Consider the following 23,870-nt stretch of genomic DNA (forward strand, 5'->3'; position numbering starts at 1 on the left):
CAGTGCCTTTACCTTAAGACCAAAACATAATATACCTCTGCCCCAGTTCCTTGACTAGAATGAAACTGCTAGTTGAAGTACTGTACCTTTTGGCTTCCATTTTATCTATCTTGTAAGCCCTGATGGCTTGCTAAATTTTATCCTTTATTCCAGCAGAAATACCAGCTAGCTCCTCTCCTGGGTTCCCAGGTTCCTTTTAAGAGAGCTGGGCCCATGAGTCATAGGTTGCTCTTTATCTCCATGCTTCATAGTCACCTCAGGGCCCAGTGGTATCTCCTCAGGGTTCTTTATTGTTGTGGGTCCCTCTTTGTCTTCCTGTAATAGCAATTCTTCCTTTCTGTCTTTGCTGTTCCTGAGCAACAATGTACAGTATGCCTTATGCATGGGGACTTCCTTTCTTAAGCTTCTTATGCTATTTGTATCTCTCTTGTCTTCTTTCCCCCACAATAATGTAACTTCAAAACCAATCATTTGCACTATTTCTTTACAATATTTTCCATACAGGAGAGGAAACATAATCAGCAATATAACAACAAAAGACCATGTGCATTAAAAGTAGCATTTGCAGTTTTCAGACTGTCCTTGGAGCCTAGCTGCTTTTAATGCACTAGATTTGTTGCTGGAATTATTTTTAAAAACAGTAAGACAATTAATTGTATAATTGTATAAATACCTTCAGTTTCTAAGCTTGTGTCTCTATGCAAATCTAGTTGGGGGGGGACGAAGAAAATAACACTCCAGAGTCATTAAAACATTTTCCTCCCTCCCCATCTCTTCCAGGGTTGGTTTAGCCCAGGCCAAGTCTTCGTGTTAGATGAATATTGTGCTCGTTACGGCGTGAGAGGTTGTCACCGTCATCTATGCTACCTGAATGAATTGATGGAGCACTCAGAGAACGGCGCTGTCATTGACCCAACCTTGCTCCATTACAGTTTTGCCTTTTGTGCTTCTCATGTTCATGGCAACAGGTATTTTAATATGCAGACATAGAGCAAAGCTTATTAGTCTTTTATAATGGAAGATTATCAATGTATTTAACGTAATTTCTCCCAGGTACTTGATAGCAAAGAAATGAATGAGCATCAAGGGTTCAGTTCATACAAAACATTTGTGCTGGTTCTGTAGTGCTATAAAACCTATACAAAAGAACACCTGCATCTTAAATTTGCCAGCATGCAGAAGGTTCTGGTTTTTGGGCCCATTACTCATTTCATATAGCAGGTGTGTCTGCCAGTTTTCTCCTGTGAGCAGGGTAAAAGTTTAAAGGCAAGATGTGTATCTATAAACTTGACAGTACGGGACATGGGAGTGATATCTTTAAAACAACTGAATAAATGTCAGGCCCATTGCCACTTTCAGAGATACTACATAGGCAGAAAGTATATGCCTTCCACAAGCTCTAAATATGCTGTGCAGATTCAGACTATTTATCGACTACATATATGATGTCTAGATGGCCATATGAACAAATTAGGATAGGCTTGTATTGTAAAGACCTCTTATCCAGGCCTTACTGGCTGATAGTGGAAGTTGTGGGGAGTTGACTCACCAAATAACCACTGATTCAGTGGGACTATAGTACAACTTATTACCCAAAGCAACAGGATTTCAGCCACTGTGTTCTGCACATTAGAGGAGTTTGCCCAGATCCAATATAGATGCAAGGGAATTGGTCTAAAATATTATTAGTCCTTGATTACTTTTCTCAATAGCTTGCCTGAACTCCTTTTTGATTTATATGTAGAAGCAGTAGCACTTAACGTTTTTGTTGGTTTGTAACATAACATTTGAAAATTGAATGTATGTGTGTTGCTTGAATATTCTGAAACTAAACCTATCTGTAGAGAAGACTTCAGTTGCTGAGAAGTGTTCAGGGTGAGGCCTACATCACGTGCCTTCTCTGGCCTTGCTCATGCTACTTTCTTGCCCTTTAGGGCTTGCTTTCCAGAGGACGAATGCCTAATCCTAACATTTTCAAAGAAGTCTGCCTAAATGAGAATAGACGGAGAGAAATGCAGATTTTGAATTTTTCTGATCATGAAACTAAGCCATGCTTGGTAAGCCTGATTTCTGAAGGCAAATCAGCCCTGGCTGTATGCTTCAAATGATGACACATGCTTATTCCATGGAGCAGATAAATTATTTCAATCATATATGTTTCTATATTAATGCTATAGGAAATATGCATTTTAAAATATGTATGTATGTACATATTTCACAGAGATCAGATTCTGGATTTAATACAGTGTTTAGAATGAAGGATTTGAATAGCACTGGAGTATAAGGGAATTGGGATTTCTTAACATATTCAGTTAACATCTCCACAGCGCAGGTTGTCCAAACATGTGAATGAATATCTGTACCTTGCATCCATGTATGGATGAACGGCAACGAGTTATAGGTGAATGTGGAAAAGAGTATGAATTGTTCTTCTCAAGTCTTGCTTTGATCCAGTTGCTATTTTTGCTACATGTACTTTTCCTTTTATTATACCTACTTTACCAGAGGGATCTAACACGGGCATGCAGTCCCCAGAAGATTATTATTGGGGAAATGTGCCTCTCATGAGTCATGGTGAAACAGCATTCTCTAGGTGTAGGTGCATATTTTGAAATATTTCAAGCTGACCAGTTTGAAATGGCTTTGTGATTTTATGAAACAGAACTTGGCCTGACTGGTTAAACCAATGCAAGAAAATGAATTCATGAAAAGAAGGGATGAATAAACATAATGTAGCAAATTTGTATCAGTTCCAGATTGCTGGTGCAGTATTTGATTTCCTCCATTTAATTGCATGTCCTCTCTTATCTTCACTGGCACTCTTCTACCATCTCTTAGACAGCAGGTAAACAGGGAGGGCTGCGGTTGTGGTATTGAAATTTGTTACCTATTGGTCTACTTCCGGTCATTTTGTTAATATTTTACAAATCTTCTTGGGTATTTATGCACTACTTGTGATGTTCCAAACAAGAACAATCTACAAGTCCTGCACTGTGATGCTTGTCAGTCTTGTTTGTCTAATCCCAGGCAATCAACAAAACCAAAAGATTTAGAAAGCTTTGTGAATTACCACTCCAGGCCAAACACGGTCAGCGTTTGGCCTGGAGAGTCATAAGTTGTACAGTCACACTATAGATATTGGTGTTTTCTGATTGTTGCAAGGCTCTGAAAGAATAGGTGAGAAATATTTTCTGTGGCTTGCCCATTTCAACCACTGTTTATCCTGTTCTTTATTACAGTGAGCTTTCTGCTCTGTTAAGCAACTTCACACTCTCATTTATACCTCTTAGCAACACCATTTAAATAGCTTGAAAGTCTTCAGGTGCTGTTGCCAAGTCTGCACTTAGGTTCTATGGAAGTAGAATTGCCAGTTTGAAAACCAGTGACTCTGTATTCAGAGCTATATAATGTAGGCACTTTGTATAAAGTGTGTGTCTTTGTGACCACTCTGTGGTGGGGGCCCCTACATATATTCCACCCACCCATCCCATGTATAAAAATATTTTTCCTAATGATAGCTGTTAAATGTATGAACTGAATTTTAGGAACTTGCAGAGTTGACACAAATTTTGAAGTGAAGCACTGTATAAAATTCAAGGTAGAAAAGTTATTATGCAGCTGCCCTTCTTTTTGGATAATTGAGAGGCTTTGGCCCATTAATTGCATCAGTCATCCATGAGATCCATTCACTTATAATAGTCTGGTACTGCTTTGAGCTCTCAGTAGAGGCCAAGCACTTTGGAGCACAGTCTGTGGTGCCACTGCTTTCTTTTCAGAAGAGTTTCCCCCCCCCCCCCAGCAGCATTTGTTTGGATTCCTCTGAGCATGCTTATATGCAAAGAACTTAAGAAAACTGTACAACATCTGCGGGTGATTTTAATTGCTCTTTTAGTTGCATATATATCATTCTGATTTCTGAGAAACAAATGTTTTAATTTTAGTAATACAGCTTAGGAGCTGTGTACTGTATAAATTAGCATAAAGGAGTGCTGAAGCAGCTTACACAAAGCAGAGGAGTCCAGGTTATGATGCTTAAAAAGGTTGACTCTGTTGCTCTTGACTGTTCCCTATAGTTAGCTCTTAAATTGGTGAGGGCAAGAGGGGATGTCTTTGCAGAGTTTGATTTCTTAGAGAAATCAGATGGACTAGCTTCTCTGCCCCCTTTCTAATAATTCTATTTTATTCAGTGAATGGAGATGGGCTTTTCTTTTTCCTTTTTCCTTTCCTTTTTGTGTGTGCAAATTCTCAAGGCCTTTCCAGGCAACAATAAAAAACATACTTTCCATGCCAATTCCTGAGCCTCCCAATGATTCTTAAAATGGTTTGTATGGAAGCCCTGACTCGTGCAGCTATCTCCCTAGCCTTACTTATTGTCTGATTTTGAATCTTTCGGTACTAATGCTCAGTGCAGTGCTATTGAGCATTTCCCAAACTTATTTCAAGAATTCAGAAGGCAGAAATATTTCTTTTATTTATTAGCGTAAGTGAAGGACGACTGTGCAAGCAGTATGTGGAATCTCAGAGATCACGTCCTCCTCCACTGTGGTGAGCACTCTGTATATATTCCTCCTATTCAAGCTGGTTGTGTTTGTGCGGCATTATGAGTGTTTTAGAAATAAAAGAATAGAATAGTGTTGTAAAGAGAAGGTCTGGTTGGTACTAAGATACTGAAATAAGAGAAAAAGAAATGGGAAGAAAGGGAGAGAAAAGAAAGGTAAGTCAAGGACAGAAACAGAAGCGCTCACTCAGGATTGTACACACACAGATAATAACATCCACTCATTCATCTCCAGCATTACATGGGGAGAAAAAAAAGAATTTTGCAGACAATGTATGATAGGTCAAAGTTCTAGGCTGATGTATGTGATTATACATCTTAGTTTTCTAAGTCAGACTGACAAGGAGAAAGACTTCAATGCCGAGACAAAGGGCCTTTATGGCCTAGTGATGAAATGGTTCGGGCGTGCTAGATGAGCAGTGCATTCTATTGTTAAGACCATCATGGCCCTGCTACCAGCCTGGTCAATATCACCGAGGACACACTATATTTCAAATTCATGCTATTCAGCCATTCAAGTTATGGTTCCACTCTATGAAACAAGTAACATTTATTTGTCCTTAATATCAAATTGCGTGGTACCTCTGGCTTAGAATCTAAATGTTCGAAGGAGAAGAAACTGGGATGGGGTGGTTGAATGAAATAAAATTATCAGGAGAGTTTACTGTCAGTAAACAGAGAAACGAGTGTAGATACAGTAGAAGCAGAATTAAGGCAAGAATTGCAGACTCAGGTGGCAGACCTGCACACACCTCTCTTCCCCTTTTCTCCAGAAATAATTTCATATTGACTCACATGTAGAGGTAGATAAAATAAAGGTATCAGTGGTTGAAAACCTGATGCTTAGTGTCCTAATTTGCAACAAGAGTAGGCCCTTTGACTCATTGGAACATATGGAGGAGATGACTCATCAAATCCCCACTGATTCAGTGGGCCTACTTTAGCTAAAACTAAAACACGAAGCATCAGGGTTTCTGCCAATAAAATAAAGGATGCATATTTATAGGTTAACAGCAGAATAATACTGGTGCAGTATGGGAACTGGATCCAAACATCAAGTGATCTGTTTGCTGGCTGATGGTGTATAGGTAAAGGTAAAGGTTCCCCTTGGCAATTTTTGTCCAGTTGTGTTTGACTCTAGGGGGCGGTGCTCATCCCTGTTTCCAAGCCATAGAGCCAGTGTTTGTCCAAAGACAATCTTCCATGGTCACATGGCCAGTGCGACATAGACACAGAATGCTGTTACCTTCCCACCGAGGTGGTCCCTATTTATCTACTCACATTTGCATGCTTTCGAACCGCTAAGTTGGCGGGAGCTGGGACAAGCGACAGGTGCTCACTCCGTCACATGGATTCAATCTTACAGCTGAAGATCTACAGACCTTACAGCACAGAGGCTTCTGCAGTTTAACCCGCAGCGCCACCACATCCCTCGTTGGTGTATAGTGACAGCCAAAGATGAGAACTTCCCAAATGAAGAACTGAGGAAGCCATCATGAACTGGACATTCCCTTGGAGGTCTTCAGTTGAAGGTCACCAAGGTTCTGTTGGCCAGAGTTGCCCTTTCTCCTTGAACTGGGTCCATTACTGTGTGCAAAAGTACCGTATACAATTATCAACCTTACTGCTTTAGACAGTTGAGACAAAAAGTGATATAAAGCTAATCGATTTGTACCACCGAACAGAACTTAGAATCTCCCCAGGCTGGCAGCATAACAAACAGTTGGGGAGGCCTTTAAATAGTTCCCAGTAAACTGGAGCAAAGACTGTTTCACTGTAGTCCACCAGAACAGCCCCACCAGTCAACCAGTCCATCCCTGACTGACTACATGGTGTGTCCTGGTGGCTACATACAGAAGATGGCAGATGGCTGCTGCTTCATTTCTGAAGGACCACAATACAAAGACGGCCTAAGTAAGTAGAGCTGGGGGACATTGTCTTCAAGGCAGTAGCATCTGTAGCAAGAGACCCGCAGAAGTCAAAAGTGATGAAACCACAAAGTCTGAATGGGCAAGATCAATATTTAGGAGGCCACCAGCTAGCATTCCATTTTGGGCAAGGTGCATTCTTAGAATCTTCACTAGTCCTGTGTTTTGATAGTCAGACAAAAAGCAATACTTGGGAACAACTTGAAACTGATGGTGTTGATAGTTAGCTACATAATCAGGAAAAAATTAGGGTGAAAACATCAATCTTTGCTTGGTAGCAGGAATTTTCAGCCTCCCTCATCTCAATTGAGAGATAGTTCCACATGGTGGCCGCCATAACAAAGCTCCCCTGTGAACCACAGCTGAATGAGTTCTATTAGGCTGCAGTACAATACGTAGCCTGCCCTGCCTCCCAGTGTAATGTCTAGGCTAATTCTGTGCAGGATAACATAGATTCCACCCACTATTGAAGGTCTACAGATACACAAATCCAGTTTTCATTTTAATTCTACTTAAATTATTCTTAGCTATGATGTGGGACCTTGCATCACTGCGTGTCACAGTGTTGTTGAGATAAACAAGAAATATTACGAAGTACCATATGAAGTAAAAACAAGCCATAGAAAATTGTGGCAATCTCTTTCCTTTGACTTATGGAGCTGGGTCAATTTGAGATGCCTTATATTTGGCAGAGGGGAACAGTGATTTGGTAGGAGAAAATAAATCCCAATGCTATGTTTTTCAGGGCTGTTTGCAGTTCCATTTCTCTCATTCTGTTGTCACCTTACTAGCCATTTCCTTCTGGGTTTTTTTTCTCAGATGAGCTAATTCAGTCTGAGAATACATATGAAGTCTTGGTGATGCCATGATGTTACATAGCCAGTCAGATGTACACCTATTTGCTAGTACTATTGAAGGGATATTATGTCTATTTAAGCTGAAGACAGCACTTCCTATAGAGGTTATATAGATTATACCAGCCAGCCATGAATGGTAAAATGATCACATTGAGACTCGTTTTCTAATTAGGCCTCAAAATCATCAAACGAAGGATCTTCTTGATTGATTGCAACTTGTATGAAAGGTGCTGCCCCCTCTCAGCACACCTCTTCTTTCATATCATATTATTTTTCCTGCTAAGGTAGGATCATTGTTTAGACGTAGTAGAGATAATGTTGTTTCTCACTACTATCCTTAGTCCTTTATTTGTATACTTCAAATATATGTGCAATGGGATAATTATGTAAATACAGTCTAGTCTTGACAGTCTCAACAGTAGCAGCGGAGGTTAAGTGAAGCTACAAAATACAGAAAAGGAGCTATTGTTTTCTTCCTCATCATCTCATCTGGTATCTAGTTTTCATGCTGCGACTTCCCATTTTGTCCCTCTCTTTCTGAAATGATGTTGGTAGGAAATACATGAAGTGCAAAGTGACTTTTCCCCCCTGCTGAGCAGCAGGTTGAATTGACAAAGAGCACACACACACACACCCAGGTTGGTATATCACTACTTCTCTTTGGAAGAAGCTGACATATTGAGCATTCTTCAAATGGATAATAAAAGCAAAAGCCATCTCATAGGAGTCAGATTAGCCTTTTACCACAAATGTTGTAATTTTGCCCTTTATTATTTTGAAAATAATCCTTCCAAGGATGAGGACAAAATCTGTAACAGCTGAAGTTTAGGATACCTGACTGTTTTGAAAAGGGAATGCCAGAGCATGGAGGGGCGTTGCCTTTCTAGGGATGAATATAGGCATCTTGTCAAGAAACTGAGTTCTGATGACAGAACATGGCTCTTTGGTACTATATATATTTTTTTCTGGCTGTTCATAGATTAGCAAGTGAAAATATTTATTTTTGGTGTTCCAGTACTTGGTATAGGATGCTACCTCCGAAGAAATCTCAGTTCCTAATAGTCTATGCAGATGATTTTGAAGGAAGATTGAATATCTGATGAATAACTATTCTTTGCAGTCCATAGATCTTCCCAATTCCATTCACGGATTGTTTCCTCTTCCTTGCCTCATTTCTTCTTCTTTTTCTACATTGCCCAGCACAATGTGTAAGACTGATGTATGCAGTGTGCTCTATGTAGTAAGTCCTTGTATATTAGATGCTGCTTTCATTCTGTGGGTGCCTGGCTTCCTGTGTGTTCCCAGTAAGTGTACCAGTTAGTTAGACTCAAAGCAGTGGAGATATCTGTCTGGATATAACCAAACCCAGAAAGCTCTTCCAAAAAGAAAGAAGGATAACACTAACCTGGAAGATGGGTGATCTTTGTCAGTTACAATGAACGAATAATTTTCTGTGATACACTCTGGTCTAAATCCAAATCGAGTAGATGTCTGTGTGTCATTTGATGAATGGCGAGTCCACAGTTATGTAAGTTCCATTGATGCAATGTGTCTACTCAAATTGTAGTTATGTCTATAGAGCAGCCATTCTCAATGGGGGCCCTGGCACATTTGAGGAGGACCACAGGCGGGAAACAATTTTTCACACACCACTTTATAAGGTTCACTGTACAACTTACTTATACAATCCTGATTCAACTTATCTTTATTTCATAATTTGGTTATGGCCATGGCCAAAAAAAGGTAACGAATGGCTGTTCTAGAGCTTATACACATTTGTCTGCTTCATCATTCAGAAGCCTATATAATAAATTACAAATTTGACAAGGGTAGATCAATAGTACATTTCCCTTTTTTTTTCTTTTTTCTTTTTTTGCTGTAAGTCAGCAACTGAAATCCTGTTTCGTAGTGTAGTAAGTCTCAACAAGAGTAGCCTCATTGAATTAGTAGAAGTAATGAAGAAGTTGAGCCATCAAATCCCCACTGATTGTTCTAGTTGCAATTCACTACATGATGGAACCCAATTTCAACCCAAGTGTTTATATAACAAAAGCAAAAGTATGGTGCCATCTGTAAAACTAACAGATTTCAATATAAATTTTGTGGATTCCAATATGCTTCCTGAAACATGGGCTGAAATCCTGTTGGGTGGAATCCACCTGTGCAACAGGAATTATGTCATCAGCTGCAGCAAATTCCAGTTGATTAAAGGTTTCTTTTTATAATATCAGGGTGCACGTGAATTTGTGTATTATGTGCAAAACATTTTCTACTAGGGAGGGAAAGAAAGTGGCAAGCACAGCTGTGAGACATTTTGCCACAACATGACCAGTAATTCTTTTTTATATATCAGATCAGGATAGGACCTGCAAATCAGTGCCATATGCATTTGCACAATGGGAGGCAGACTGCTTCGTTGGAAGCCCAGGGACTAAAGATCAGACTGATGCAGATACAAAAAAGATGTTGCTGTCTCAGGACAATTAACTTCTGATCTAGATGACCTGTGATGCTCAATAGCTGGAGATATCATTTTTTTTCTTACTAACACTTTAATTACATGACTTGCAGGCCTACTTAGTCTGCACTTCTCTTATGGAAGCATGCTGAAGCACACTTTCAGTGAAGGAGGGAAAGGGAGAGTTGGAGCTGTAAAGAGCGATGTTCAAAGCTTAGTTTTCATGGAATTGTCAGTGGATCAGTGTTTGATGATCCGAGGTATTCAAATTGTTTTAAAGGACATAAACACCTGTAGGTTCTCAAATGAAAAGCAGAAGATTATTTTAAATGAATGTTAAAACATGAAAGCCATTTCAACTTCAGTTGCAATTCTGTAAATACTTACTTCAGAGTAATCCTGTTGAACTTTCAAATGGGACTCCAAGCAGTTAAGCCTTGGATTGGATTGAACTCAGCAACTTCAACCCTTGTTTCACTCAAGGTGAAGAAGAGAATATGATGAGAAGCTGTCCTCTTTTTTCCACATTTGTTAGCTGAATTGTTGGGATCAGATTCTGATTTTGCAGCAAATCATTGTATCACAGAGAGGGACTGTTTTTTTCCCCTTGATAACTGTACCCTTTAAAAAGTAGCAAACATAACCATGGTCGCAAAACCCTGGTGACTGCTGTGTCCTATTGAAAAAATAATGGTAAGTTTTATGTTCCAAAAGTTTTGGTTAGGAAATGGGAGGTAAAACTGATTCACACTTTCTAGTTGTTTTCCTGTTGATATCCTGCATGCAGGTTACTGTAGCTAGTGAAAAAATGGATCAAGCTATTCTAAAATCATAGGTGTTGTCAGTAGAGTTTTGTATGACAACAAACTCAAGTAGTGACATGACGAGTTGTGAGGTATTTTGTATGACAGTAGCGATTCTCCTCTTAGTGTAGGTTGACAAATGCTGGCACTCTGCTGGCTCACCTTTCTCACTTGTCACTATCAGGGCCCACGGCTTTTTCCTGTCACACCCATGACATGCTCCAGGAAGGTTTAATGTGACAGAGGTATTTGCTTTATCACTGCAGAGTGCAATCTGTCCTGACAATCAAATCAGACACAGAAATTTACCTGGATCTGATCACATTCCATCAGTCAGGACCCTGTCATCACATTCACTAGAAAGAATAAGAGAAGTTACTCATCCTTTCACTTTACATCTGTGAAAGGGAGTGGTGATGTACATATCTTTGCTGTGTCCAATTTTATTGCTGTCCTCAGAATTATTTTTAAGGGTGAAAGCACGTTTAGCTCTCCCACCTGACAGGTCATAAGTGGAAGCCAAGAAGATCAGGTAAATGGTGCCTCTGTTGGGGCAGCAAATCACATCATAGCCAGGTGATAGCCTGCATCTCACATTCAGCCCCCGTGGTTGTTAATGTTTAGCCACTATATTTCATGTGCCTCAGCTTTCTTAATCATGTTCATAAATAGTAGTTAACGTATTTTTCCATGTATAAAATGACACTTTTTCCTAACATAATTAAAGGAAAAATTGAGGGTCATTTTATACAAAGAAGTAAGGGGGGATCAAAGCGCTTTGATCCCCACTTTCCCCCATCCCACATTTTGCAAAGAAAATGGAGGGGGAAGCATCACTGCATTTGCAATGAAAATATAGGGGGAAAGCAGCTTTTTGCAAAGAAAGTGGAAGGGGAAAGCAAGAATCACTTTCCCCCTCTACTTTCTTGCAAAGAAAGAAATTTTGGGTTAGAAAAAGCGAGCATCTTATACATGGAAAAATACATTATATAGTGGCTGAAATCCTGCTGCATTGTTACACAAAAGGCATAACAGGACATCGAAATTAACAAGTCACTGCTGGGATTCTTGGGGGGTACATGCACCCAGTGGCTTGGTGAGCACTTGAGAATCCCAGCAGAGATTGATTAATTGCCATCTGGGAATGAGTGAGTACTAAGCCTTTTGCTTTGGTGCATGCAGAATAAAGCAACAGGATTTTTGTCAATGTGTTATATATGGTAGTAATAAGAGAGGTTAGGAGTTCAATTCCCCACTGTGCCTCCTTGACATGGACTGGTCCCAATGATCCATAGGGTCCCTTCTAGCTCTGCAGTTCTAAGATTATGTTTGTTATTATCATTAATATAATTATTATTATTATAAAAGACTGGTGTTACTTTGAACTAGACATGGGTGCTTTGTATTCATATTCAGGGGATACAGATACCACAAGCGCCCATGTCTACTTTGAACTGACAGCTTAATGATATGCTTTCTTACATCCATGATGTATTTTACAGGAAAAACTATACTTCAGCTAGGAGAGTGAGCTTGAAAAATCCTGTTTTAAATGTTACTTTTGGAGGCAGCCTTAGACATTACTGCTCTCACCCTCAGTCTTTCATCTGCAATATGTAGGCTTTCATCTGCAATAACCCTTACCTCATAGGACTGCAGCATTGTCCTACGGTTATGCGGAGTGAGACATCTGCCTCAGGCAGCACATTTGTGGTGTCACTATTTAACTGACTTTTGATACTATGCATCTTGACTTGGGTGGGTGGCAGGCAATATGTACTGCTCCATGTTGGGTTGCAAAATGTCTTGGGTCGGCCCTGTAGGGTTGTTATAAAGATTGTTGTTTCATGCTGTCAAGTTGCCTCTGACTTAATGTCAACCCATTGAATGTGCTGTCTCCAAAATGTCCTGTCCTCAAATGCCCTGCTCAGCTCTCACAAAATCAACACTGTGGCTTCCTTTAGGGAGTCAATCAATATCATATTTGGCCTTCTTCTTTTCCTGGTGCCATCAACTTTTCCCAGCATTATTTTCTTTTCCAGAGAATCTTGCCTTTTCTTGAAGTGCTCAAAGTAGGATAGCCTCAGTTTCATCATTTTTGCCTCCAGAGATAGTTCAAGCTTGATTTGCTCTAGGATCTACTTGACTTTCTGGCAGTATCTGCAAACTCTCCTCCAGAACCATGTTTCAAACAAATCACTTTCCCCCCTCCTGGACAGCTTTCTTTACTGTCCAACTTTCACACCCATACATAGTGACTGAGAATACAGGAGTGTGGACAATCTTGGTTGTTGTCTCCAGTGACACATCCTCACATTTGTTTATTTTTTTAATCCCTTCATTGCTGTCCATCCATATCTTAGTCACCTTCTGATTTCTTGGCTGCAGTCTCCATATGGATTAATAACTGAACTAAGATATACAAAACTTTTAACAATTTGAATTCCTTTATTGTCATCATTAAGGTTGTGTAGTTTAGCACTTTCTTCTTTCACTTTCCTTAAAAAAATGTTTCAAGTCATAGCTGCTTTCTGCCAGTAAGATGGTATCATCTGCATATCTTAAATTATTGATGCTTCTTTCACCAATGTTCACTCCTCTTTCATCTGAATCCAGTCTGGCTTTCCATATGATATGTTCTGCATACATACAGATTGAACAGACAAGGTGTCAAGAAACGGAAAAATAGGGGATTGTGGCTTCAGTTGCCCTTTTGAAACAAAGGCCTTGTAATTCATCTTTATCTAGTGTGGCTTTCCGTGTGATATGTTCTGCATATAGATTGGATAGATAGATTCTTTTTGGAATCCAGCTTGCATATCAGGCACTTCTTATTCCATATAAGGAAAAAAACTTGAGCATCACTTTGCTTGCATGAGAAATTAAAAAGCAATGTCCCCCCTTGGCATCACCTTTATTGGTGATAGGATTGTAAATTGAAAGTTGCCAGGGTCATTATTTTTTTGTCCAGCTTTCTTGGCATATTCTTGTTAAGATTTTGACAGATTCAGTCTCTATGGGTTGAAATAGTTCTATTGGTATTCCATCTACCCCTAGTAATTTACAGCTTACTTATTACTGCTTTAGGTAACTTTATACAAATTTCTATAAAGGCCCAACTAGGAATATTGTTGTATCTGGAAATGATTTATTTTCAGTCCATGAATCAAATAGAAATCAAAGAGAAGAAACATTTCGCCTGTTTATATCTGAATTATTCCATAAGATTCTTCAGTAGATTGTAAGAAAACATTATTTTAAAAATAAACTTGTACTCTCTAAATAAATGTTGGTGGGCAGATATAAAGATATGTCTAGAGGGGCGGGGTAAAAATCAAATAAATAAATAAATAAATGTGAAACAATAAAGGCCTGCCCAGGCCAGCAACATGACCACATTGTACAGAAAGAGAGGAGAACATGGTGAGGTATCCATGGAGAGAATGATAAAAGAATGAGGAACCAAAAAAAAAATATGTATAACATTTTAAAAGAACTATGCCACAAACCACTTGTGAGACCTAGCATTGTAAGATTCCCCATGTTCCATGCATAAGAATCTTTACTTAAATTTGAGAAATAGTTCAAGATCCAGACAATAGAAATATACGTGATTTTTTAAAAGTCTCAGGTTATAAACTTGGAAAATAAATAATTTTTTTAAAATATGTTTTAAGAAAATGCAGTGTGCATCTCATGACTTAAGATGGCTATGGCTTCCACATTTCCTTTCACAGTACAGTGGGGTCTTGACTTGAGAACTTAATCCGTATTGGAAGGCGGTTCTCAAGTCAAAAAGTTCTCAGGTCAAATCTGCATTTCCCATAGGAATGCATTGAAAACCATTTGATCCGTATCTGCTCTTTTCCGTCCATAGAAACTAATGGGAAGCTGCTATTCCGCCTTCAACCACTAGAGGGGGATATTTTGTTTCTTTTTTTCTTAGGTCAAGAAAGATTCAGGGAAGGCAGGGAAAATACAGTCCAGGCAGTACAGTACCAGGCAGTCTGAAGACTGTCTCCCAATCCACTCTCTAAACGCTGGGAGGAGTGAGGAAGCAGACAGGCACCCTTTTCACTGTCCAACAGTTAACTGAAAGCTCAAATTTTGCACTTTCCCTGCCTCCCACGTGGTTTTTTTTCAGTTCTTAACTCAAATCTAAGTATGTAAGTCAAGTCAATATTTTCCTATGAGAGCGGTTCTTAAGTCAAAATGTTCTTAACTCAAGCCGTTCTTAAGTCAAGACCCCACTGTATAACCAAAGGTGCTTTGTTTTTATGAATAGAGAAAGTAAAAGGCAAGTTATTGAGAAATAAGATTAAGATAATAAAGTAAACTTCAATTAACCATGTGATCGGGTTGAATTAATTTTCAGAAATCTTTTAGCAAAGACCTTTACCCACATGAGTTCAGTTCGCAAGTTTGATACTTAGATCAATATTGAATAAGTAAGAGTTCATTGCATCTTCTCTTGCTTTATAAAAAAACAAGTGTAGGAGAATGGAGCCAGGAGGTAGATTGTGTCTCAGTTTCAGTGGCTTTGGTGTACATTTAAGATTTATTTTTCATCAGTGAAGATTTCTGTGGGCTAAGGTGGTCCCATGTTTTTCCCTTTCAGAATATAGAATGTGAATGTCCGTGCAGAGTGCTCTCTGACAGAATCATGCATCCTCTACTCTTACGTTCACTGGCTACTCTTAGAACTTTGATCACACCCTATATTGTGATATAAACACATTCAGGCAAACATTGCTTTTCTGTGTTCTAGTCCAGTGGTCCCCAACCTTGGGCCTCCAGATATTCTTGGACTGCAACTCCCAGAAGCGTTCACCACCATCTCTGCTGGCCAGGATTTCTGAGAGTCCAAGGTTGGGCATCACTGTTCTAGTCAACCAACATGACTTTTATTTGAATCGTAGGATTGAAATGGGTTCATAGGCCATCTAGCCCAACTGTTTGCTCAGTGCAGGAGCCAGAACCTCCCCGCCAGATTTGATATATGTCAAAAATCTGCTTTTCTTTGCCAGACATTTGGCTTGGGTGATATCTGTGAGGAGCAGAGCTTCTAATTACATTCAGCGCTACCCGCTGTATCTTTTGCATAAGCTACTATGTTAGTTTCTCCTACCTGTTTGCTTTCCCATATTTGCAGAGGCACTGTTTCTCTCACACCTTGGCAATGCATTAACTTCATTCAGTTGCTATATGGGTGTGGGATATTGATATAATTTTATTTTATTTAATATTTCTATCACACAATTCATTTCACAGGGCTTGTGTTTTGTAAGAGTGTATGTTAATTCATTATAGGCCTTCTTCTCATCATTTCTTTTGGCAACGAAAGCATTGCATGAAAATATAACTGGTATACTGTGAGTGGTGCCTATATTTTACCTTAGATGCTATTTGTGTAATTCAACAGGCATGTTTATTGTTTATGATTGCACTTTTAAGGAAGGGAAGTGTATGTGCATGTCTGTTTATAAATTTCAGGCCTGATGGAATTGGAACTGTGACAGCTGAAGAGAAAGAAAGGTTTGAAGATATTAAGGAAAGGCTTTCTTCCCTCTTAGAAAACCAGATAAGCCACTTCAGGTGAGTGTTTGCATTCTTCAAGTTCGACATACACAACCCTGTGAGAAAACAAGGGAGCAGTGAGTTAGGATTTACAACCTAATGGAACATTATTTTGAATAACATTCAGTTTTATGTAAAATCATTAAGGCATTTTTGAAATACGTATTGCATTCCTAGATGTTTTTAGTGATCAGTTTTTAATCTACCTGGCACTGCAAGCTGTTTTTGAACTGTACCATTTCTGTGGGGAACTACGCCAGATTAGCCTGGGTGACACAGATCAAAATAACAGGGCACATGATACCACAGATGGCTCAGTGCATCTACAGTTTCCATCTTTCTTTTAAAAAGACTTCCTTATTTAGTACTGAAGAATTAATTTTTACCTGTCCATCATGGCTGTTTATCAGCAATATAAATTAGCTAGAAATCTTAACATAAATTAGGGCCCATCTTCTTTTGCCATCCACCCCATTTTCATTATTACTGATACCAGACAATGGACTGTGCCATAAAACCAAGAGAATGTATCAGTAATGTATACATGCAAAAAAATTCCAGCTCATTCTAGAACTACTCTATTTGGAATTTGTCCTGCCAGGTGATACCAAAAATGTGTCAGAGACAACGCATATGTAACGTTTTCAGCTTCCTCTCCTGCCATGCACAAAGGGTCCAGGACTCACTGCAGTACGGGAGTATGCTCAGGACACGGGCTCTATAGACCCGGATCTTGGTATATGCCGTCAGCTTCTTATTAAGCCATACTGTCTTTGTGAGCCTAGAGAACATGATAGCTGTTTTGCCAATGAGTTTATCCAGCTCGACATCTAGGGAGAGAGTGTCAGAGAATACTGAGCCAAGGTACACAAAGTCATAAACAACCTCCGATTCTTGTGTAGAGATGGTAATAGAGGGAGGTGAGTCCACGCCCTGGCCCATGACTTATGTTTTCTTCAGGCTGATTGTTAATACAAGGTCTTGGCAGGCCTTGCTAAAATGATTCATGAGTTTTTGGAGGTCTTCAGCAGAATGGGCAACATTCTCCTGCATAATCGGTGAAGAGGAACAACAGCTGCATAATCGGTGAAGAGGAAGTCCTGCATGCATTTCAGCTGGATTTTGGTCTTCGCTCTCAATCTAGAAAGATTAAAGAGCTTTCCATCTTATCTAGTCCGGAGATAGACACCTTCTGTTGCAGTTCCAAAGGCGTGCTTCAGTATGACAGCAAAAAGATCCCAAACAGGATCGGCGCGAGGACACAGACCTTTTTCACTCTGCTTGGGATGTCAAAGGGATCTGATGTTGAGCCATCAAAAAATACAGTGCCCTTCATTTCCTCATGAAAGGACCTGATGATGTTAAGGAGTCGAAGTGGACATCCAGTCTTGGGAAGTATTTTAAAAAGTCTGTCCCTGCTAACCAAATCAAAGGCCTTTGTGAGATCTATGAAGGCCACAAAGGGTGGCTGTCGTTCCCTACATTTCTCTTGCAACTGTCTGAGGGAAAATACTTTGTCAATGGTGGATCTAGTAGCTCGAAATCCACACTGTGATTCTGGATAGACTCTGTCTGCAAGCACCTGGAGTCTCTTCAGCACAACACGGGCAAGCAGCTTGGCTACAATGCTGAGAAGAGAGATGCCATGGTAGTTATTGCAGTTGCCCCTGTCTCCTTTGTTCTTATACAATGTGACAATGTTTGCATCCTTCATGTGTGACAATGTTTGCATCCTTCATGTCCTGTGATACTCCACCTTCCCTCCAGCAAAGACAAAAGACTTCATACAGCTCGGTGGTGATAATCTCTTTACAGCACTTCAGCACTTTAACAGGGATGTTATCCTTCCCAGGTGCCTTGCTGGAGGCCTCTTATTTAATGCCTCTTCGGTTACTACATTCTCTTTGGAATATAGCTCAGAGTAGTGCTGCACCCAGCTTTCCATCTGCTGTGCTCGGTCCTGGATGATCACGCCTGTAACAGACTTCAAGGGAGCAGATTTCTTCTGTATTGGATACCGTCATACATTCCCTTGATGTTACCTGTGTCCGCTGCTATCTGTATCAGAGAGCAGAGCTGAAGCCAATAATTGTTGGAACATCTCCTGACAGCCTGTTGGACTTTGCTATGAGCAACTCGAAAAGCCTGCAAGTTGTACTCACTAGGACATGCTTTGTATGCTGCTAGAGCTCTCCTCTTATCCTGGATGGCTGGCATCAATGCCTCCGAATGGGCTTCGAACCAGTCTGCCATCTTTTTGGTCTTCTTGCCAAATGTGGACAAGGCAAATGTGGACAAGGCCAAATGTTCCCATTGTTCAGGTGCATTTGCATCAGCTGGGCCTGGAAAGGTTTCCTCAAGCACTTGGGCAAATTCCTCTTTTCTTTGATCGCGAATCTTGCTGATGTCAATACGTGGTCTTCCTTTTTCATGTGATACAATCTCTTTGTTCGCAGTTTTACTCTACTACACACCAGGGAGTGATCAGTATCACAATTAACGCTCTGATAACTGTATGTGATTGTAATACTAGGAAGGCTAGAGCGTCTAGTGAGGATCAAATCAAACTGATGCCAATGCTTCGATCTTGGATGTCTCCAGGAAACTCTGTGTTGAAGCTTCATATTAAAGAATGTGTTGCTGACACAAAGACCATAGTAACAGCAAAACTCCAGCAAGTGTTGGCCATTTTCATTCATCTTCCCAATGCCAAAACAGCCTAAACAAGTGGGCCAGGAATTCTGATCAGCACCAACTCTAGCATTAAAGTGTCTGAGAATGAACAACGGCTCTCTCTCAGGGATTTTTTTTGCCAGATCGTCGTAGAATTTGTCTTTGACTTCTGTTTAGACGACAGTGTGGGTGCATATGCACTAATGAGGGTGGCCGGTCCCGCTGATGAGTGGAGCTGCAGAGACAGGATTCTTTCACTCCCCACAGTAGGTGGAACAATGGATCTCAGCAGAGTATTTCTGACTGCAAAGCCAATACCATATTCCCTGGTCTCATTCAATAGCTTTCCCTGCCAGAACGATGAGAAGTTTTTTTTCTTTGACAGATCCCAAGTCTGGCAGTCTTGTCTCTTACAGAGCAACAATGTCCATCTGCAGCCTACTCAGTTCCATATCAATGACAGTGGTCTTGCGCACATCGTCTATTTCCCACAGGTTGTCAGAAAAGTCAGGGGTCATTGTCTGAACATTTCAGGTGCCCAATGTTAGGGCAAAAGTTTTCTTATGATTGTTGCATGGTGCAGGGTTATTGATCCGCTTGTCAGCGGTCACCCTAAACCCCATGCAACCCGTGAGGTTAACAGACCATGGCATCACCTTACTGGCTGGGGATTGCCGAGTAGCTACCTAGTGAGCTGCAATGACCTCTCCCACCATCGGAAGTAGCCCCTGGTGGTGTCATGTGCTACGCCAATCAAGCAAAGACTTATAACCAGTAACTGCTACTTCCCGTGTTATTTTGATGCTGTATGCGAAGCTGGAGTGTCCTCTCCAGAGCACCAAGTCTGGGTAAAATACAGTAATATGGTGGATAGGCTGTTACCCAAGCAGCAAGTCCCCCCTCTGCATGTCGCTGAAATAGTCCAATTGAAAGGCAAGAGCCAATACAACTGGTTTCAGCGACGTTGCAGGAGTTGCCAGAATGACACAAACTGCCTCTGGGATTCCAGCTCCAGATTTTGCCTCGAGGTTAACTCCTGAAGCCTTTTCCATCAGTGGATATAGCTACAAGGTAGTGGAGGCTTGAAATTGGAGTTTTCTTTCTTCTAGATGGGCTGCCTTCCAAGGCTGACAAGCCCCACTTACCTGGATTTATAAATAAAGTGAACATTTGAGTTCTGCAGAACTCTTCATGAGGCAAGACAAGATATAATCTGAGGTCCAAGCAGAAATCCAGCAACTGAGCCAAACATGATGACCATAGTTTGTGCAGCTAGAAAATGGAGTTTTAATGTGTCATCTCACGTTACATTATAATGTAACACTTTTTAAATGGTAGGTTTAAGCACAATACTAACAGCATGATGGGTGTTTCCTTTCCTTCACCTACTAGCTCTCAAAGCCAGTGCATGTGGAAGCAGAGATTGTTTAGACCAGTGGTTCTTAACCTTTGTTACTCGGATGCTTTTGAACTGCAACTCCCAGAAACCCCAGTCAGGACAGCTGGTGGTGAAGGCTTCTGGGAGTTGCAGTCCAAAACTCCTGAGTAACCCAAGGTTAAGAACCAGTGGTTTAGACTGTCCTCTACTAAGCTGCAATATATTATTTTCAATTGTTTCTCTAAAACATACTGGAAGCAATACATACAGGAAGTGTCCTTCACGCAGATATGCTGCTAATTAAGTATTGTCTTGGTCTTTTTCAAGGTACTGCTTTCCTTTTGGACGTCCTGAAGGAGCCTTAAAAGCTACACTTTCATTACTTGAAAGGGTATATCTTTATCCTTATTTCTGTTTTTCTAATGTGTTTGTATTGTTAAAAAATAATGTTCTTGTTTCAAGTTATGCCACTTGTCCTTTTTTTAGTTATAAGACCTACTTCATGTAGAATCAGCTTTGTAAAAGTTCTACATAAGTATTTTGATTCTCTTATGCACTCTCACTCTTTCAAACCAATCACAAGACAGGCATCTTTGTAGATTCATAATATTTGGGGGGGGGGAACCAGGGTTGATATCAGAAATCATATTAATTCATGCTCCTTCTTAAGAACTTGAATATCATGATAGCCAGAGCTTGGAAAAATTATTGCTGAGCTACAGCTTCCTAAACCCATCATTCAGCATGGTAAGTGGCTGAGGGATTCTGGGAGTTGCAATCCAGGCAGATAACTTTTCCAAGCTCTAGATCAGTGGTTCTTAACCTTTTTGAAAGAAACGCCCCCTTGAGCCATTGAGGAAGTTATCATCGCCCCCCCTCCCCACGGTGATGATATCTTATTTATTTATTTATTTATTTATTTATTTATTTATTTATTTATTTATTTATTTATTTATTTATTTATTTATTTATTTATTTATTTATTTATTTATTTATTTATTTATTTAAGACACTTAAATCCAATGACCCCTGAAAACAAAATTCAATTCTAAGAAAATGAAATGTCCCAAAAAAGTAACATTTAATGATTTAGTTGCAAGCAAATTTTAAGATGTAAAAAGAAATATTAAAAGGGCATAAAAACAAACCGCAATGCAGGAACTAAAAATTTCAAGAAAAAAACTCTGAAACTAAATTAAGATTGGAGGAAAATATATATTCATGCACACTGTAAAAAGGCTGCAGCCATCTTCACAGGTTTGGCTTGCTCCAGTGCCCCCCTACCGCCCCCCTTCTGCTCCAGCGCCCCCACGCCGCCCCTTTTCGTTCTACTGCCCCCCTGAAAAATGAAATCGCCCCCTGGGGGGCATTATCGCCCACGTTAAGAACCACTGCTCTAGATTACTGAGTGGACCTGTCTCATCTAGGAGTTGAAGAATTACTGTTTCCAACACTCTTCATAATTGTCTGGGCTGGTAGAGAATAATAGGTGTTGGAGTCCATAATCATCTGGAGATCCACAGGTTTTCCTGGCCTGCTCCTAAAATACCTAAAATTATCTTGATTGTAGCGGGCATAGGTTGAAAGGCCACTTCAGTGGAATGTCCTGGGACAGTAACTTCATTAATTTATATTCCTGTCTGTTAAATTAACTTGTTACTATGAAAATTCATTCAACCCAGACTTCTACAGCCTGACAATCTGTGCAATAGCTGTGCTGGCTGGGATTGATGTAAGTTATTGCCCAACACATCTGGTAAGCACCTCAGAGGAGTCGCCATTTGTCTTCAGTTGCATGTATGAAAATGTCTAAGGAGCTTCTAATGAAGTGTCAAACTGCTAAATTAGTGGGACCATCAGTTATTTCTGCTCAAGTGTTGCTGAAAAATTGGCAGTGTTGATCCCTGAGAAACAAAAGTCAAGAAGAATTAGAACTTCCCCAAAAGTTTCATCTACAAAACTTCTTCTTGGATTGTGCTGCATCCAAGGCCTGAATGTTGGGTACAATGTCACCACGAATTTGTATTGGAGAAGTCACTGCTCATTTTTGTCATCACTAGTATAAACATTTTGACAGTCTTAGGCTTTTTCCTTCTAATTCATTTAGTATCTTTACTGACAATTTAAAAAATGGGCACTGGTGATAATTCTTGGTGGAAACAAGTATTCAGAGTCATAATTCCTGGAACAGGAGTGTCTGAATTAGAACAAGCTTTTAGAAATGTCTCTACAACTCTTGAAAATTTTAGAGATGGGCATGAACTGCTGGACAAACAAAATGTTTGGTGCTTCCCAGCCCTGCCTCCTCTGGTGGGTGTCCACTCAGAGGCATCACCCGGAGGAGGCAGGGCAGGGAATCCGGGGCTCTGACTATGAGAGGGTGCCTGCTGGAGGAGGCAGGACTGAGAACCACCAAACACCTTTTCGTCCAAAGGAGAAACGGCCACACCAGTGATTTGTGCCCATCTCTGCTTGAAATTCTTGAGAAGACCACAGTGCAGGCCTTACTGGCATAGAAGACTGAAAGATTCTGCAGCCAAATTGGTAGTACAGAACTACTTCATTTTAGACATGATCCTGGCCCAGCAAGGCAGTGTCTCTGTGTTACTTAGTTCTTCTTGCTGCACATATGTGAATACACCTGGAATCATTACTACTGATGCCAAATGAATACAGCATGACCTGCACCATCTATACCAAGTGGCAGAATCCTAAGATAGGATTGATGACTGCTGATGATGTCAGATATGAGAGAATGGTTGGGAAGAATCCTAAGACCTGTCTTGAAAATACTTGTTATTGGATTCGTTATTTTTGCAGTAGGTTAGGTATGTATTTCCTGTTGTTGTCAGTGTGTATCTTTGTTACTTTTCCAATGCCAAATAAATTCTTTATCTAAGCCACACACATACATACCCACACACCCCAAAATGATGGATCTGTGCAATGCTGACCATGAGTACATGGTAGCAGATGGATAGAGATTCACTGAGGAAAGAAATGAATAATGTAATCCTGTCCAAAAAAACTATAAAAGGGGAAAATGTGGGGGTGGAAGCAGAAGGAGATCACATATGTTGAGGTGTACCAACAAACAAGCTTTTCTTGATCACACATTGACTAATGCAATCTGATAGCCTATCAGGGAAAGATGCATTTTTCCTTCTGACCCATCAGGGAACAACACCTTGGTCTCCTCAATGTGCCTGTATCAGCAGTTAATGAATAATCCTGCACCTGTGCAGGTGCTTATTTTGATGCTTTCTACTATAGGGCTATAAAAGAGTAGTTGTGCCTTTGTTCTGAGAGACCCTCCCTCTGTACTTACTATAGTGCATTGGGAATCTCTTGCTTTGGAATCAATAATGTTTTTTTTACTGAGACTCACTCTGTGTCTATTGTACAACCCCCAGCCAGCAAATCATTGGCTATATGGCCTCTTTTCCCAACAGTGTGTCTTATGGTACGCTATGGACTAAAAGGTTTTCAGTTAAGGACATATTATATCTCATATCTATTTATATAATAAGTGGAATTGTTTTTTAAAAAAGGTAGTTATCTCTTTCTCTTCCCCCCCCCCCCCTTATTTTCAGGATAAGGTTTGCCTGCCCTATGGGCTATTACAAGCTTTCTGGTGT

General features: G+C 40.1%; 1 protein-coding gene across 13 annotated transcripts in view; it reads left to right on the forward strand.

Moving 5' to 3' along the window:
• The window catches only part of CADPS2 (calcium dependent secretion activator 2), a 371,478-nt gene that overhangs the window by 227,074 nt on the left and 120,534 nt on the right, over positions 1–23,870 (forward strand). For all 13 annotated transcript variants that reach the window (XR_012087419.2, XR_012087420.2, XR_012087421.2 and 10 more), the window contains exons 13-15: positions 781–968; positions 16,098–16,199; positions 20,560–20,623. Coding sequence is in view for 10 of the 13 variants with exons in the window: in XM_020803108.3 (XP_020658767.3) it covers positions 781–968; positions 16,098–16,199; positions 20,560–20,623 (354 nt within the window). In the remaining 3 variants the exon portion in view is untranslated. The remainder of the gene's footprint in view (positions 1–780; positions 969–16,097; positions 16,200–20,559; positions 20,624–23,870) is intronic.

Source organism: Pogona vitticeps, chromosome 5 (genome assembly GCF_051106095.1).
Source record: "Pogona vitticeps strain Pit_001003342236 chromosome 5, PviZW2.1, whole genome shotgun sequence".
NCBI lineage: Eukaryota > Metazoa > Chordata > Lepidosauria > Squamata > Agamidae > Pogona > Pogona vitticeps.